General features: G+C 41.7%; 1 protein-coding gene across 1 annotated transcript; it reads left to right on the top strand.

Moving 5' to 3' along the window:
* Positions 1-3,027: 3,027 nt before the first annotated feature.
* LOC102412591 (proteasome subunit beta type-6) lies at positions 3,028-3,835 on the top strand. Its single transcript, XM_044947793.2, has one exon. It carries the CDS (start codon positions 3,045-3,047, stop codon positions 3,762-3,764), a length of 720 nt encoding a protein of 239 aa, XP_044803728.1. The 5' UTR covers positions 3,028-3,044; the 3' UTR covers positions 3,765-3,835.
* Positions 3,836-16,521: the final 12,686 nt, after the last annotated feature.

The following is a 16,521-nucleotide window of genomic DNA, read 5'->3' as shown; positions in this document are numbered from 1 at the left end:
TTCTCCAAATTTTCAGAGCAGCAGTCAGATGTAATGAGAATATAACAATTCTTCCCAGGAAAGACATCTTTTTTCCCTCAGAGTGATCCAGCTCTGCCCCCACAGTCTGTAGCTTGCCACTGGAAAATCCCACCATCAGCCTTTCAGGTGGCCATGGGGGTACTAACTGCTAGGCACTAGGCCTGCTGATGCTCTCAGACCTGTACTGAACAAATGTGGGCTCAGGAGCCGGAGGGTGAGGACTTCACCCTGCTAGACTGGAGGGTTCACAGGCAAGGGGCGGTACATGCCGTGGCTAAGAGGGCAGCCACCGTCCCAGCTACACCACGTACCCGCTGTGTGCACAACAGTCCTTCCTTCCTGAGACTTCATTTTCTCACCTATAAAATGGAGATAAGAGTTCCCACCCTAATACTAAATAAAGAAATTGAATTTGATGAGGGTTTTAATTTGTGCTGTGGTTTTTTTCATTGTGTTTTTAAGTGCCCAGGAGGTAAAGCTGAGTCTGAACTCTTAACTCCATCAGGAGAAGGACTGTCATTGACAACTTGGAGCAGCCTTAAACTGAGCAAGAGGAACAATCATTAGATAACTTTGTCCTTCACTAAATAGAAGAAAACAACCAGTGCTTAGATTTCCCTTAACTTACCAACTTGGAAGAGCTAGCAAACAAATCTTAGTTAGCTTAAGGAATGTTTAAAAACCCTAATATCTTCTTTCTGGAGAGCTTGTACTTCTAGTTTACATTATTTTGACTCTTAGTTCTGGTTCAGAGATATAAGATGATGCATCACACAATCCCAAGAGAAAAAGTTCAGAGCATTATTAATAGTGATAGCTTATATTTATTGCGGAGGTATTAGACATTCTGTTCGATGTGCCTTAATGATTATTTGAGATAGGCACTCTGGATATGCCCATTGTACAGATGAGAAAACTGTTGTGTCCAATTCTTTGTGGCCTCATGGTCTGTAGCCTGCCAGGCTCCTCTGTCCATGGGATTTTCCAGGGAAGAATACTGGAGCAGGTATTTCCTTCTCTAGGAGATCTTCCCCACCCAGGGATCATACCTACATCTCCTGCATTGGCAGGAAGATTCTTTACCACTGAGCCACCAGCCCCCAAAATACTTTAAATGATCACAAATGCTTTAAAATAATATATTTTAATTTGAATTAATATATTCTCATGATAGTTTAGGACAGACTTTAATTCTGAATTCTATCTGGTCTGCCTCCCTTGACCAGGCCCAGTGCCCACTGGTTTGTTTCTAGGCAAAATTTCCAGCACTAAGTTTTCTTAGGTTCCCTCTCCCTTCTCTAAAAGAGCAAGAGTTTTCCACATGGAATATAAAACCAACCTAGCAATCATCGAGTATCAATCAGAACTCTTTTGGTTATAGAAAAGAAATAACTCAAACTGGCTTAAGCCAAAAAAAAAAAAAAAGTAAATATATCAGCTCTTGGAACTGAGGAAGTCCAGGAAGAGGTGACCGCAGGTGTGACTGGACGTACTGCCTCAGATGATAGCATCACAACTCACTTTATCTCCATCCCTCTGCTTCTCAGGGAAGCACACTGGTTGCCAGAAGCTCCAGACTCATAGCCTCACAGTTTCAAGTCCACTGAGGAGAAAGGATGATTCTTGGCCTGTGTCTCAAGCAAAAGTGCTACGTTGATTTGCAGTTGAGCCTCATTGCAAAGGTGTATTATATATTCAACCTTGAATCAATCATTGATGCAAAAGGGAGGACGTGCTCTGATTGGCCAGACCCAGGTCATGTACCCAGCTGTCGTCAGAGGTGCCATCAGCATCTGGAAAGACAGTTGGGGGCAGGTGGTACTCCTGACCTACAGAGTAACCCAGATGTCATTAACAACAGAAGGAGAATGGAAGCTGAGCGGCAGAATGTAAATGATCACAACCTAAACGGCAATAGGTCCTAATACACTATGAGTCCAGGGACTTGACAACATGTGTTCTTAACTCAACTCTGGGCCAGTGAATGACAGCAAGACATAACGTTAGAAGTCAGAACAATTTCTGAAACCCTGGCCAGATAATGATTGCCAACATACGGGCAGAGGTCCCATGTTCTGGTGAAGTATAGATTTAAACAGTTAAAATAAAGCATCTCTCACTCAACAATGAAGTTTTGCCAGAGTCAATACCTGTGAATCCAGAGCACTGCAACAAGTGTTAACCACCCCTGTTCCTCCACACTCATTTTGTCATGACCTTGGAAATTCCAGGATTTAGAACAAACGAGCCGTAACAGAGACTGAAGGGGCCAGCGGCAAGCAGGCTCAGAAGGTTTCAGCTTAGTGCTGAAAAGCTAACAGAGAAGAAAGACACTTATCAGATGGTGTCCATATGGTTTACATATAGGGTACATGAGATTTAAGTCAAATCTACAGCCAGGGACAAGGATGATGCAGAAGGGACCAACCAATCACCTTGCTTAGAGCTGGGAGCCTCCAAGAATACAGCCTCAGCTGAGCACCAGGAATGAGAGGGGTCATTGTTGAAGGGAATGGCGGACTGGTAAGAAGGAATGTGGTTCTGGTTGGATGGAACTGTTAGCACAGCCCTGGTAGGCTTGGTTGAATACATTATTATATTTCAAAAGCAAAGAGAAAGGTGCAACACAATAGCTAGTGAATATTTTCAAAATGAGTATTACTATTTATCTCTAAATAGGAATCTTTCTCAAATATAAATTGTTCATTTTAAATGTCCCAAGGATTAACCAATTCTCCTAAATAAATTTTGTGCATTGGAGTCCTTCTTCATCAAACAGCCTGGATGATGAAAGCTTATTCAAATATGATTCGGCAACTAGCAGTAACTGCCTTCTTAGACAAGGCAGTTACTAACTACAGAGATATCTTAGCCCAGAAACCCAGCCTCAGGTCACACTCCAAACCACTCCCATCACTTTCACATCCTTGTCCACATTCTCCAGGAAATGGTGATGATGACGACAATGGCAGCTAATAAGAAAGAGACACTGATGTATAGAACAGTATTTTGGGAGGAGGAAGATGGCGGCCACCTTAGTAGCAGCTAGGGGGACCGGGCAGGCACCAGCCTGGGGGCCTGAGGCTATTGCCCCCGACTGGGAGAACCGGGAAGTTTCCACAGGGACCACTATCATGGCCGTGCAATTTGATGGGGGCGTGGTTCTAGGAGCTGACTCCAGAGCAACCACTGGGTCGTACATTGCCAATCGAATGACTGACAAGCTGACCCCTATTCACGACCGTATTTTCTGCTGCCGCTCAGGCTCAGCAGCTGATACCCAAGCAGTAGCTGATGCAGTCACTTATCAGCTTGGTTTCCACAGCATTGAGCTGAATGAGCCTCCGCTGGTGCACACAGCGGCCAGCCTCTTTAAGGAGATGTGTTACCGATACCGAGAAGACCTGATGGCAGGAATCATCATTGCTGGCTGGGACCCCCAAGAAGAGGGACAGGTGTACTCGGTGCCCATGGCGGGTATGATGGTACGACAGCCCTTTGCCACTGGGGGCTCTGGGAGCTCCTATATCTATGGCTATGTGGATGCTACCTACCGGGAAGGCATGACCAAGGAAGAATGCCTGCAGTTCACTGCCAATGCTCTCGCTTTGGCAATGGAGCGGGACGGCTCTAGTGGAGGGGTGATCCGCCTGGCAGCCATTGCAGAACCAGGGGTAGAGCGGCAGGTACTTCTGGGAGACCAGATTCCCAAATTCACCATTGCCACTTTACCACCTCTCTGAATCCCGAGATCCTAAGATATGAGACACCCCATACATATCCCATTCAAAATTCAATAAACAGTTCATCAGTGGAAAAAAAAAAAAATAATAAAAGAACAGTCTTTTGGACTCTGTGGGAGAGGGAGAGGGTAGGATGATTTGGGAGAATGGCATTGAAATATGTATAATACCATATATGAATTGAGTCGCCAGTCCAGATTCGATGCACGATACTGGATGCTTGGGGCTGGTGCACTGGGACGACCCAGAGGGATGGTATGGGGAGGGAGGAGGGAGGAGGGTTCAGGATGGGGAACACATGTATGCCTGTGGCGGATTCATTTCGGTATATGGCAGAACCAATACAATATTGTAAAGTTTAAAAATAAAATTAAATTAAAATTTCAGGTTTAAAAAAAAAGAACCAAGCCCTTACTATGTGCTAAACACTCTTCTTTACCCAAGTGCTTTACATCAGTTATTTAAGTATTACAATTATTTTCTATATTACCATATGTAAAATAGATGACTGCAAGTTCAATGAGTGAAGCAGGGCACCCAAAGCCGGTGCTCAGGGACAATCCAGAGGGATGGGGTGAGGGGGGGTGCGGTTCGGAATAGTGGGGACACATGTATACCTGTGGCCAATTCATGTTCATGTATGGCCAAAAAAACACTACAGTATGATAATTATCCTCCAATCAAAATAAATTGAAAACAAATTAATTAATTTAAAAAATACTATCTTGGCTTAACAGACGACAGTAACAAAAGATGGAAAAAATAGTAACCTACACAGCAAGTGGGTTCCCTCACCCACATGTTTAACCCAGTTATCTGATTTGTGGATATGATCGTATGGATCTCCATTTTCTTGCTTTCAATAATAAGTTGGTTGTTACTTCTAATAATTGTCAGCATTTGAATTTGGATGTGCACGAACCAGCCTCACATAGGTAAGGACAGGACTGAGATGATTTAGGTAATTTTTTAACAACAACTTTCTTTGACCTATCACAGAACATTCTGCCACTGAACACCCGATTCAACTCAGCCACCGACCCATTTTCTGTAGCAGGCTGTGTAGAGAGTAGGGCTCTCAGTGTTGGTCCTGGGTTCAAGACCTGGCTCTACCACTTAGCACTGAGTCACTGGGAAATTTTCTTATCTTTTCAGTGTTAGTTCCTCTTCTATAAAACAGAGAACGTCGTACACCTCCCAGTGAGAAAGTACAGTACAGAACAGCTATGTTATGTTGCATATGTGTGCATGCTCAGTCACTCAGTCATGTCCAACTCTTTGTGACTCCACGCACCATAGCCCATCAGGCCCCTCTTTCCATGGGATTTTCCAAGCAAGAATACTGGAGTGGGTTGCCATTTCCTGCTCCAAGGGATCTTCCCAACCCAGGGATGGAAGCCACATCTCCTGCACTGGTAGGAGGATTCTTTACCACTGAGCCACCTGGCATGTTAGTGCCAGCAAATGCTTCATGACAGCATCACATCCAGTGTGGGAAAGATGGACTCCCAAGATGATCAATAAATGACACCTGCAAAAGGAACAGAAAATTCACCAGAATACAGGAAAGGATTAAATTCAGAGATAGCCATTCTGTCTCTGCAAGAACTAATCTTGACGGAAATAACCCTCAATGTGCCACTTCCTCTTTTCTGGAGCGAAGAACAATTTTATCATCTGTGAGAACTTCCATCAACATTTCCCTGATCCACCCTTACTTGCATGTACGGTTTTCAAATTATAACCACAGCAGCAGTTCTGTTAAAGGAGAGGAAACGTGGGGGAGAGGGTTGGAGGCACAGGTCAGGCAACTGACCGCTTCCTTTAGGGGTGCCCCTGCTTGCGATACCACGAAGCTGATGGTGATAGTTCACCACCGCTCAGGGCTATGATCCCTGCTCACCTCATTAGTCTTGCTTCTTGGTAATATCTGCTTCCCTCTACCAAAACTATTCCTCCGTAAAAGTAACTCTTATTTCCGTGAAAAGATGGACTAAGAAGGAGGAGAGGGTAGGAGTTTGGTACACAGTAGTACATATTTCAGAACTTACTTAGGTCACAGCATCATCCTCATCATTATCCCATTACCCCATTATTTGGTCATTGCTGTTTGTTAGACATCAGAACTGCTATTGGTTGGCAGCTGACATTAGGCCATATATAACTACAACATACCTTGGAGAGTATCCACATTGGTATTTGCTTCCTAAAGTTGGCAGTCAGTCAGTCTTAGAGATGGTTCAAGAGAATACTTGATGAATCTTACAAGAGAAGCCAGATATGAAAGAATATATACTGAATGATTCCATTTATATGAAGTTCAAAAACAGGCAAAACTAGTCTAGCACTAGAAGTCCCCCATCCAAGGGTTTTTTGTTTTGTTCTGGTACATCCCATGGCTTGTGGGATCACAGTTCCCCCGACCAGGGATTGAACCCAGGCCCATGGCAGTGAAAGCCCTGAGTCTTAACCACTGGCCCACCAGGGAATTCCCAAAATGTTCTTTTTCTTAGCCAGAGTGCTGCTTAACAGGTGTGTTCCCTTTGTGAGAAATTTATAGCACTGTACCCTTATAATTTTCCACATGTATGTTATACTTCAGTAAGTTTACTGAGAAGAAGAGGAGGAGGAGGAAGTAAAGGAGGAGGAAGTAAAGGAGGAGGAAAGAATGAAACACAATAAAGACAAAAGGACATGAATGAAAACTTAAATCAACCCAGAAGTCACTCAATGGGTGAATTGTTGAATAGACTCTAATACATCCATATAATGGAATACTACTCAGCAATAAAGGGAATGAGTTACTGATACATGCAAGAGGTCCAATATGTTAGCGAAAAAGAGGTCAGTCTCAAACAGTTTTGTTTTTTTTTTTAACATAACATTCTCAAAGAGATAAAATTAGAGGTGGAGAACAGATGATTGGTTATTAGGAATGGGAAGGGAATGGAATGGGAACAGGTATGAGTACAGAGCAAGACTAATGAGTTGGAGCAGGTAGCATGGGAGAATTCTTTTGTGGTTCTGTATCTTGATTATGGTGGTGTGTAGGTTAAACACTGTCACACCCAAGAATTATTAACTGGAGCTGTAAGCTAACTCTTTTTTCAGAGAGAGGTAGTGGGGGACAGCCCCCATAAAGTCAGAGGTGTAGGTGAAAGCACAAAGCAGAAAGTAGGCAGACTCTGGTTTGGGGGGTAGACGCTGGAGAATTTCCAGGGGGACTCCTGAGGCTCAATCCCGCCTTTGCGTATGCCGAGCCTCCTTCCTCATGACCTTTGTCATGGGTGGAGTTCCTCATGCTGGCTCCAGGCAGTGATAGAATTCCAGTTGAGCTATTACAGATCCTCACTCAATATGCAATATGCCGGCTCCCTGCATCGGTGGTTACAGGAATCTATACATGGGATTGGAGAAGGCAACGGCACCCCACTCCAATACTCTTGCCTGGAAAATCCCATGGACAGAGGAGCCTGGTAGGCTGCAGTCCATGGGGTCGCTAAGAGTTGGACAAGATAGAGCGACTTCACTTTTACTTTTCACTTTCATGCATTGGAGAAGGAAATGGCAACCCACTCCAGTGTTCTTGCCTGGAGAATCCCAGGGATGGGGGAGCCTTGTGCATTGCTGTCTATGGGGTCGTACAGAGTCGGACATGACTGAAGCAACTTAGCAGCAGCAGATACATGGGATAAAATTACATAGAACTCTATACATACACACACACACACACACACACATGAGTGCAGATCAGAAAAAATGAACCTTATTTAGTGAAAACTAAATAAAGTCGGTATCTAGTACCAATATCAATTCCTGGTTTTGGAATTGTACTACACCTATACAACAGGTCACCATAGACCAAGCTGTATAAAAGGTACAAAGGACTCTCTGCATTATCTTTACAATGCTTTATGACTACAATTATTTTAAAATGAAAAGCTTAAAAGACAAAAAAATTAAAAAAGTCTTTGACCGTATCCAGTTTAGACTATTCCCATACATACTTGCAAAAGCTGCTCCCTTCAGGAAAGGTTGTGACCCTGGAATTCCTACCTTAGTGTCAAGCACTGTCAGACGAAAACATACAGTCCTCACATGAAGTACATCTACAGAAAATACCCTCAAATGGTGAGGGAAAAGGGCAACCCAACTATGTGTTCAGACTCACTGGTTTCTCTCTCTTGTATGATTTGCATAAAAGTTTTCCAACCAGTCCATTCTGAAGGAGATCAGTCCCGGGTGTTCTTTGGAAGGAATGATGCTGAAGCTGAAACTCTAGTACTTTGGCCACCTCATGTGAAGAGTTGACTCACTGGAAAAGACTCTGATGCTGGGAGGGATTGGGGGCAGGAGGAGAAGGGGACGACAGAGGAGGAGATGGCTGGATGGCATCACTGACTCGATGGACGTGAGTCTGGGTGAACTCTGGGACTTGGTGATGGACAGGGAGGCCTGGTGTGCTGTGATTCATGGGGTCGCAAAGAGTCAGACACAACTGAGCGACTGAACTGAACTGAACTGAACTTTCATACCAATTTAGAATTTCAGGTTCCTTTCACAAAACTATACTCTTCACATATGTGTAGAATGGTTTTCTTAAATATTATGGGAACCTGTAGAGCAACTATTCTCCAATAAAATTAATTATAAAAAATATGAGAACCAAACAGAATAATTAAAGGTAAGCCCCCAGGGTTAACATCTGTATTGATACCACCATTGGAACATGATTGAAAAGTTTAGATTGTCTCAGATTCCAAATTCATTCTCTATTGACAGCGACCAGGAGGTGAGAGCCTCTCTCCACAATGGCTGCTTCCCTTTCCCTGACACTAAAAGGAACAGGAGCCAATGCACCATCAATGAGATCGCTGCTTTTAAAGTCTGGGAGAGGAGAGCGTGGCAAACTTGACTTTAATGCATATTAGAGATGCCATTGTCCTTCTTGGCCTGCTAATGAATAAAAGCCAAACTTTAGAACATAGTTCAAAACAAAGGATAGGTTTTTCAGCCATCGGTCATGTTTACATAGTATTTATTCTTGGTTGAAGTTGTGTGGTTAGTCAAAGGATAGAGCAGCTCAGTCACTCAGTGGTGTCCGACTCTTTGCGACCCCATGAACCGCAGCACGCCAGGCCTCCCTGTCCATTACCAACTCCCAGAGTGCACCCAAACCCATGTCCATTGAGTCAGTGATGCCATCCAACCATCTCATCCTCTGTCATCCCATTCTCCTCCTGCCCTCAATCTTTCCCAGCACCAGGGTCTTTTCAAAGGATAGATAAAACAAACTAAAACTTCAAAGACCATATTTTGTAATCAGGAGAATTTTAAAAATTCTGTCACATTAGCAAGTATTGGGAAGTGTGATTTACCCAAATAGGACTTTGGACACCAACTCTCTGAATGTAACCCAATGAAAAGGAAAAGACCTCTACCTTGTCTAGAGCCACAAGGAAACTCCCACTGGTGATGGACACAGTCAACGTCTAAATCCCACCCAGGGCTTCATCCTCAGGCTGTGTTCCTGGGCCTGCTCCATTCCTTTGCCAGTAAGAGCACATGCTGTTTGTCAATGTTTCTTCTCCCAGACTCAAGGATCTCAGGGTAGTGATTAGTGATAAGAGAACAGACAGAACCAAATGATGGGCAGGACCCATGAGATCTGGTTCAGTGGCGCAGCTGGAAAGGAACATGGAAGGGTCATCTTCCCTGGGTCAGTTCAATCATATACTTCTGTGTCCTGGTCTGAGGCCTCAAGGGACATAGATATCCATCACTGAAAATGAGGATATGAAACCAGAGTTTATCTAACTTTGCAAGTTGGGCTGCAATCTATTTCTAGGGAAAAAAAAAAAAAAAGACCTAAAAATCCTTTCCTTCTCTATGTTCATACTAACACTATTTACAATAGCCAAGACATGAAAACAACCTAAATGTCCATAGACAGATGAATGGATAAAGATGTGGTGTATATGTGTGTGTATATATATATATATATATATATATATATACACACACACACACAAACATATGGAATAGTACTCAGCCATAAAAAGAATGAAATAATGTCATTTGTAGCAACATGGGTGGACTTAGAGATTATCACACTAAGCAAAGTCAGAAAGAGAAAGATGAATACCACATGATATCATTTATACATGGAATCTAAAATACAACACAACTCTATTCAATATCCTGGGTAAAACAGTGGAAAAGTATATGAAAAAGAATATATGTATAACTGAATGACCTTTCAGTATAGCAGAAATTAGCACAATATTTTAAATCAACAATACCTCAACAAAGTTAAAAAAGTCTTTCCTATTGCTATTTCTCAGATACTTCCAAGAATTAATTAATTAAGCATTAATTAAAATATTGCTTCTTAGTTTTCTTTTAGATTCTTCCATTCAGTATAGCTTGTAATCAATATTTTGCCATGGACTTATGTACAATCATTTTTATTTTGAATGAAAAAATATGGCCTGTAAACATTTTTCTTTTAGCTATACACACACACACATTCCATTGATTTTGAAAAAGAAATCTGCCACTGCTTTGAACTTATTGCTTTTAAACTTTATTTTTTGGCAATGCCATGGCATTGGGGATCTGAGTACCCCAACCAGGGATCAAACCCATGCCCCCTGAATTGGAAGCAGAGAGTCTTAACCTCTGGACTACCAGGGAAGTCTCTGGGCTTATTACTTGTAAGATATGCATTTAACACTCAAGAAACTGAAAATGTAAAAGCCAGAAAGCCTATGTGAAGCTAACAAAGCCTTGGACCCCTCCTCATCCCTGGAATTGGTAACTTACTTGTACTTTGTCAGTGTCCTCATCAGCCAGTAAACTCCTCAGGTATAGGAACCAGGAGTTATTGTGTAGTTCCAAATCCCAGCCTGACATTGGGCACATAATAGGTGTTCAATCATCATTTCTTAAATTGAAAGGATTAATATATCAGGCATAGATGGGACTCACATTTTCACATGGACAACAACTTTAGCCCATTTCATTATATAATTTCATTTTATATACATATAAATATATATAATTATATAAAAATGTATATAAATGTGTATATATATGTATATATTCAGTTTTCAGTTAAAATAAACTATTCCATGAAGAAATCCAGATTCCCTATATACTCTGTTGTCTCTGTTGGAGCCATGGGGGGAAAATAATGATACAGTACCTACTCTTCAAAGATGGCTCTCACAATCATTCATCCTAGAATCCGTGCCCTTGTGTAGTCCTTCCTAGACTAAATTGGAGTTGGGCCCATACATAATAAAAGAACAACTCAGCAGGCTTGGGATGGTCAGATTCTGTACTTTTTAAGGAGAGGACTGACCTCTGACTAGCTCCTGGGAGGTAATCTCTAAGACCTTGCCATATTCTGTCTGATAAGAGTCCCTGTGTATATCCAGTGCCTTAAGTCATAACCAGATAGTTCATGTTAACTGTGTGATTGATGGTAAACACCTGTTTTTGTTCATCTTGGACTCTGAACCCATCTGTATCAGTTTGACCTCTGGAGGATAGGGAGACCGAGTAACTCTGGTCAATCACGTGGGCATTCCACGCTTATGAGACTGACCCTTAATAAAAACCTTGGACAAGGCTCAGGTGAGCTCCCTGGTTGGCCACACTTTGTGTGTGTTATCACACATCAGTGCTGAGACAATTCAGTGTTATCTGTAAAACTCCACTGGCAAAGCGCAGCCGGACGCTTGCGCTTGGTTTCTCCTGGACTCTGCTCTATGCTCTTGTTTCCTTTGCTGATTTTAACCTGTGCCCTTTCCCTGGAGTAAATCTTAACTGTGAGTATGATAGCATTTCTGAGTTCTTTTCTTCTACAGAAGCTGCAGTCCTAATGGCAGTCTCGAGGACCCCACTCAGAGCCTATAACTTGCTTCAACCAGCAGAATGAAGCAGAAGTGACACTGTGCCTGTTCTGGGTATACACCTTAAGAAGGCCTAGAAACTTCTGCTCCTGCAGTTAGGGCATGTCCTGAGTAACAGTAACCAGAGACCTCAGGAAGAGGAGAGGCTCAGCCACTCCAGCAGCACAGTCAAATCTCTCAAGACATCAGTCTCAGTGACTGGCTGACTGCAACCATGTAAGATCCCATCAAAGACAACTGCCCAGTTAACCCAAAGAATCATGAGCCATAACACAATTGTTGTTTTAAAACACTACATTTTGCGGTAGCTTGTTAGGTAGCACCAGGTAACTAAAACCAGCAGAATGATAAAATAATTGAAGACATTCAGAATTTAATTGGCTAAGAGATCACACATAAGTAACTGTCACAAACGATTAATAATTCAACTCAAAACAATTTTCCTAAATTGAAAGCAAGAAACATTTTTTAAAGAGGACTCGGATTTAATAAAATTCTCTCAGGCTGCAGAAGTTGTATATTTTGTTTTAGGCTCCAGGCTTATTTTCATAGCTTATGTAAACAATACCTCACACAGGAATAGTCTTTAGGAGGTTTCAAAGCCCTTGGTGTTTTGTTTAATTTTATCCTTAAAATGAAACTATGAGGTAGTTGATTTCATCCAAAATTTAAAGATAAGGAAAGAGAGCTCCCTGGCAGACAAGGAGCTGGGAACACTGGTTTCAATTGCTCCAGACATGCCCTCTGGACGCTGCTGGGCTCCCCTGGTCACCCTACAGTGAGTCCCCAGGAGGAAAAGATGCCAAGCTCGGACACATAATGTCTGAAAATACTATGGAACGTTTCTATTCACAGATTTCACTTCACGTTGTTCAGTGACTATTTTAGCAAGTTAAAAACGTGCCTCTTCAGTCATGAGAGCACAAAGTCCATATGACTGGGGAGCAGCAATAATCCTGGCCCTTTTATCTAATCATCAGCAAGTCTTCCTCTAGGACATTAGATGTCTTATAAATATTTGCAAATTTGCTTGGCAAGTATTTACCCTTTTGTGAAAGCAAGCAGTCTTAGAAGAGAGCTAACAAGTCACTTAGGACGGGTGAGGGTTGGCTGATAAAAGCCCACTTCCAGGAAAATGAAACCTGAGCTTCTTATAAAATGTCAATCATCCCAGATAATGGTGACCATTTAGGTAGGTAAACTCAGAGTTTTCACTTCTCTGTCTTGTGTTTATACCTCACATCAGGCAGTTTCAAATGACTTCATGCATCTGTAAGCTTTTAAATGGAAAAACCAAAGTACAAAGAAGTATATTGTTTTGGATCATTCTGCAAATCAAAACACATACTTTAAAAAATCAAAAATTCTTTCCCTGTGGTAAGAACAAACCCCAAGTGCCTGATCAGCCAATTATTTCCACGAGGCAAAAATACAGTTATGCAGTTGTTGGTGGGGAAAGCAAAGAATTTCCTTAGCCACCCATGAAGGAAGATGAGGGGCCTTACCCACTGGCTGGCTACCCTTACAAAGACTGCATGGAAATTTGGTGGACACAGAGCACAATGCTCTATACTTAAGAATATTTTCCGAGGCACAGATGTTTTTCTCTTAACTGTGAACGCTGGCTGACTTGTCTGTATCCTTTTTCAGGGCTCAGCAGACAGGATGTCTTTGGAGTAGCTTGTACCCCTATAACTTGGGGCTGATGATTCTTGCTAGATGGAAAATACATCTTTGGCTAGACAGACATGAATCAATATTATATAAAAATGTTTCCATTTTGAGAAATTCCCAGAGAGAAACCTGTCTTTCTGGCTCTGGGCACATGCAAGTAACCAGCAAGACACCTCAGTGAAAGAGAAAATGGATTTCCAATAGTTTGCCATGATGGTGAAATGAGATTATAAGCTCCTAAATATTTTCCTACTCTCCTGTTTTGCAAGCAAAAAGTTAACTCATTTTTCTGGTTAGTGACTCAGTGATTCATTAGGGGGTTTTTATAAAGACTTAAAATTGAATCACAGCAAGGAAAATTATTTCCGAGCTAGAATAAAATTGTATGTCATAACAATACTGGGTACTAAACCCTGCTTTGAGCCAAACAAATAATATAGAAGCTTTATGCCCACAAATGCAATAGATCAAGTAAGCCAGTGATTTTTTGGAACACTGCAAAGTTCAACTAATTTAGATAATGCCAGTTTGGAAATTTAAGATCGGATAAAAATGTAAAAATAGTATAAATACTATTAACATGCTAATTTTGCTTTTATTAGGATATTTTAATTTCCTAGCAGTTAAATAGTACTTAACTTTTTACTACAAACACTTCATCATATGGATGGGCACATTCATCTTACATTTTTTATTATAACTTAGGTGCTCTCATCAAGTATCTCAAGGATAAATTAAAATGCTCAGTAAGAATCCAATTGATATGTACAGAGCACAAAAAAAATGTGATTTTAGTCCTTTAATGGGGAGGAATCCACCAGAAAGTTTAAATTTTCTGTTTTTTTTTTTAAGCAGTAATATGGCGGTGGGAGAAAAAAATCTAAAAAAGAACTGGTTTATAAGACAAAAAAAGCAGCATTATTTCTGTGCCATTAAAGTTCCTAACATTTGGTCTTCTTTTCACTTATTTTGAGTTCTATATGAAAGATATAGTAACCAGAAAAACACAAGGCTATTTTTAGGCTTACTTGCTCCGATGTTTCCAGTCTCTCAACCTGGAAAATAACGTTGAAGTTTTAAATCAATGCCATACCTCTTCTGGGGAATACCGTGGTGAACTTCTGCTTGTCTTGGTTGCGTGCACGTAGAGTGCCATGTGTATCCACAGAAAGACCACCTGGCGGGGGAGGCATACCATACTGCAGGGGTCAATGTTCAAAGTTATTGTTAACTGGAAGCACCTTGAGGTTCCAGAAGGGACCAAAAATTTGAACCATGAAATGTCCCCAAATTAGGAGCCATGTTGAAAACTTCATTAAGATTTCTTTGCATAAAACCATACCCAGAACGGGTCAGATCTGTATGATTTAAATACCTTCTAAAATGCCATTATGTGAAAATCCATTTCAGAAGGACACTGCCCACTCCTCTCTGAGCTAATGATGTTTCTAGGACTGTTTTTTTCCCCCCTATATCATCATTAAATGAAAATAAGGTTTTATTAATATAAACTGGTTTTGACACCAGACCTATGTGACCTCAGGCAAATTCTCTAGTTTCTCTTGCCTTAATTTCCTCATCTGTAGAACAGTGAAGGTTGTGGTGGGCACTGAATGAGTTACTATGCCTGGCACATAGTATCTACTCTGTAGTGTCAGTTGTTAACAGCAGCATTATCACTCACCTAATAAATTAGCTCATAAAGTTTGCAGAGAAGCCATCAGAATGAAATTTTAAAAAACCAATTATAATACAATTCATGATTTTTTTCTAAAATGTAATAAAAAGATTCAGTTTTTCATAAGACCCTAAAATGACTATGAACTTGGCTCAGAATTATCTATCCTAAGCACATTCATATTCTTTCCAGCTTTCCACCTCAAATCAACTCATGCACATTTCTGTTGCATCAGAAATGAACTTGCTGATGAAAACTGACACCGATCCTTCTGAGTCATGCCTTCCAGGCACAGGATGGCTAAGGAGATGGGTTCCCTCAGAAGATGATGCTGAAACAGGGGAGCAAACAGGTTCCCCTGCTTCAAGATACTCCTCACTGCCTTCCTTCTGTGTGAAATTCAGGGCTGCTCTTCCCCTGCCCCATGCACATCTGACTGCTATCCTGAAGGTACAAATTTATGATCCCAAGTGTCCAGACTCATCTAAATTTATTCCTAGGTGTTCTCGCTCTCTGGTTGGTCCTGTTTATAGCTAGAGACGAGCAAGAAGCATCCGCCCACTGCCTGGGTACTTCATTTTCCACACTCCCCCTGCTGAGGGAATCCGGGAGAACACAGAGTGCCCTAGGTCAGTAGCTTCCACGTAACACACTCTTGATTTTCCCAGAGCTGGTCAAGAAAGGCTGCTAAACTAAATTTGTAAGCTATTTAGCAGTCTCTGAAGCTAGAGGGACCAATTCTGCAATCACTATACTATTGCTATAACTTACAGTGGTCACCTACTGGCCTGGGGAAGGGAGGATGGTAATTTCAGTTCAAATTTTGGTGTCAGGATTTAACATCAAATAGGGAGAGACTGTTTTCCTCTGTTGCTTGACTCAGATAAGCACATGAGGGTCCCAGAGAAAGCTACCACCTCCTTTCAGATCAGATCAGATCAGTCGCTTAGTCGTGTCTGACTCTTTGTGACCCCATGAATCGCAGCATACCAGGCCTCCCTGTCCATCACCAACTCCCGGAGTTCACTCAGACTCATGTCCATTGAGTCAATGATGCCATCCAGCCATCTCATCCTCTGTCGTCCCCTTCTCCTCTTGCCCCGATCCCTCCCAGCATCAGAGTCTTTTCAAATGAGTCAATTCTTCGCATGAGATGGCCAAAGTACTGGAGTTTCAGCTTTAGCATCATTCCTTTCAAAGAAATCCCAGGGCTGATCTCCTTTAGCCTATAGCAAATTTTAGTTGTAGGACCTTTGCTGGTAAGCTATTATTTTAACATAAATATTCTGGGAGGAAGGCAAATTCAAGGCAAAGGAGTACACTAAATCACAGACATAGTGACAATGCAAATATTTAGTGCTGGTGACTAAGTCTGTTATTTCCTAGGAGATAGAGTTAGCCAGCAGGTTTCTTTTTCACAAAATAAGCAAATGCTTACTTTATCATTCATACATATAAAATTATACATAAACAACACACAAACTGC

The sequence above is a fragment of the Bubalus bubalis genome, chromosome 9 (genome assembly GCF_019923935.1).
Source record: "Bubalus bubalis isolate 160015118507 breed Murrah chromosome 9, NDDB_SH_1, whole genome shotgun sequence".
Taxonomy (NCBI): Eukaryota; Metazoa; Chordata; class Mammalia; order Artiodactyla; family Bovidae; genus Bubalus; species Bubalus bubalis.
Note: the sequence above shows the minus strand (reverse complement) of the source record. Positions and strands in the feature narration are given on the sequence as shown.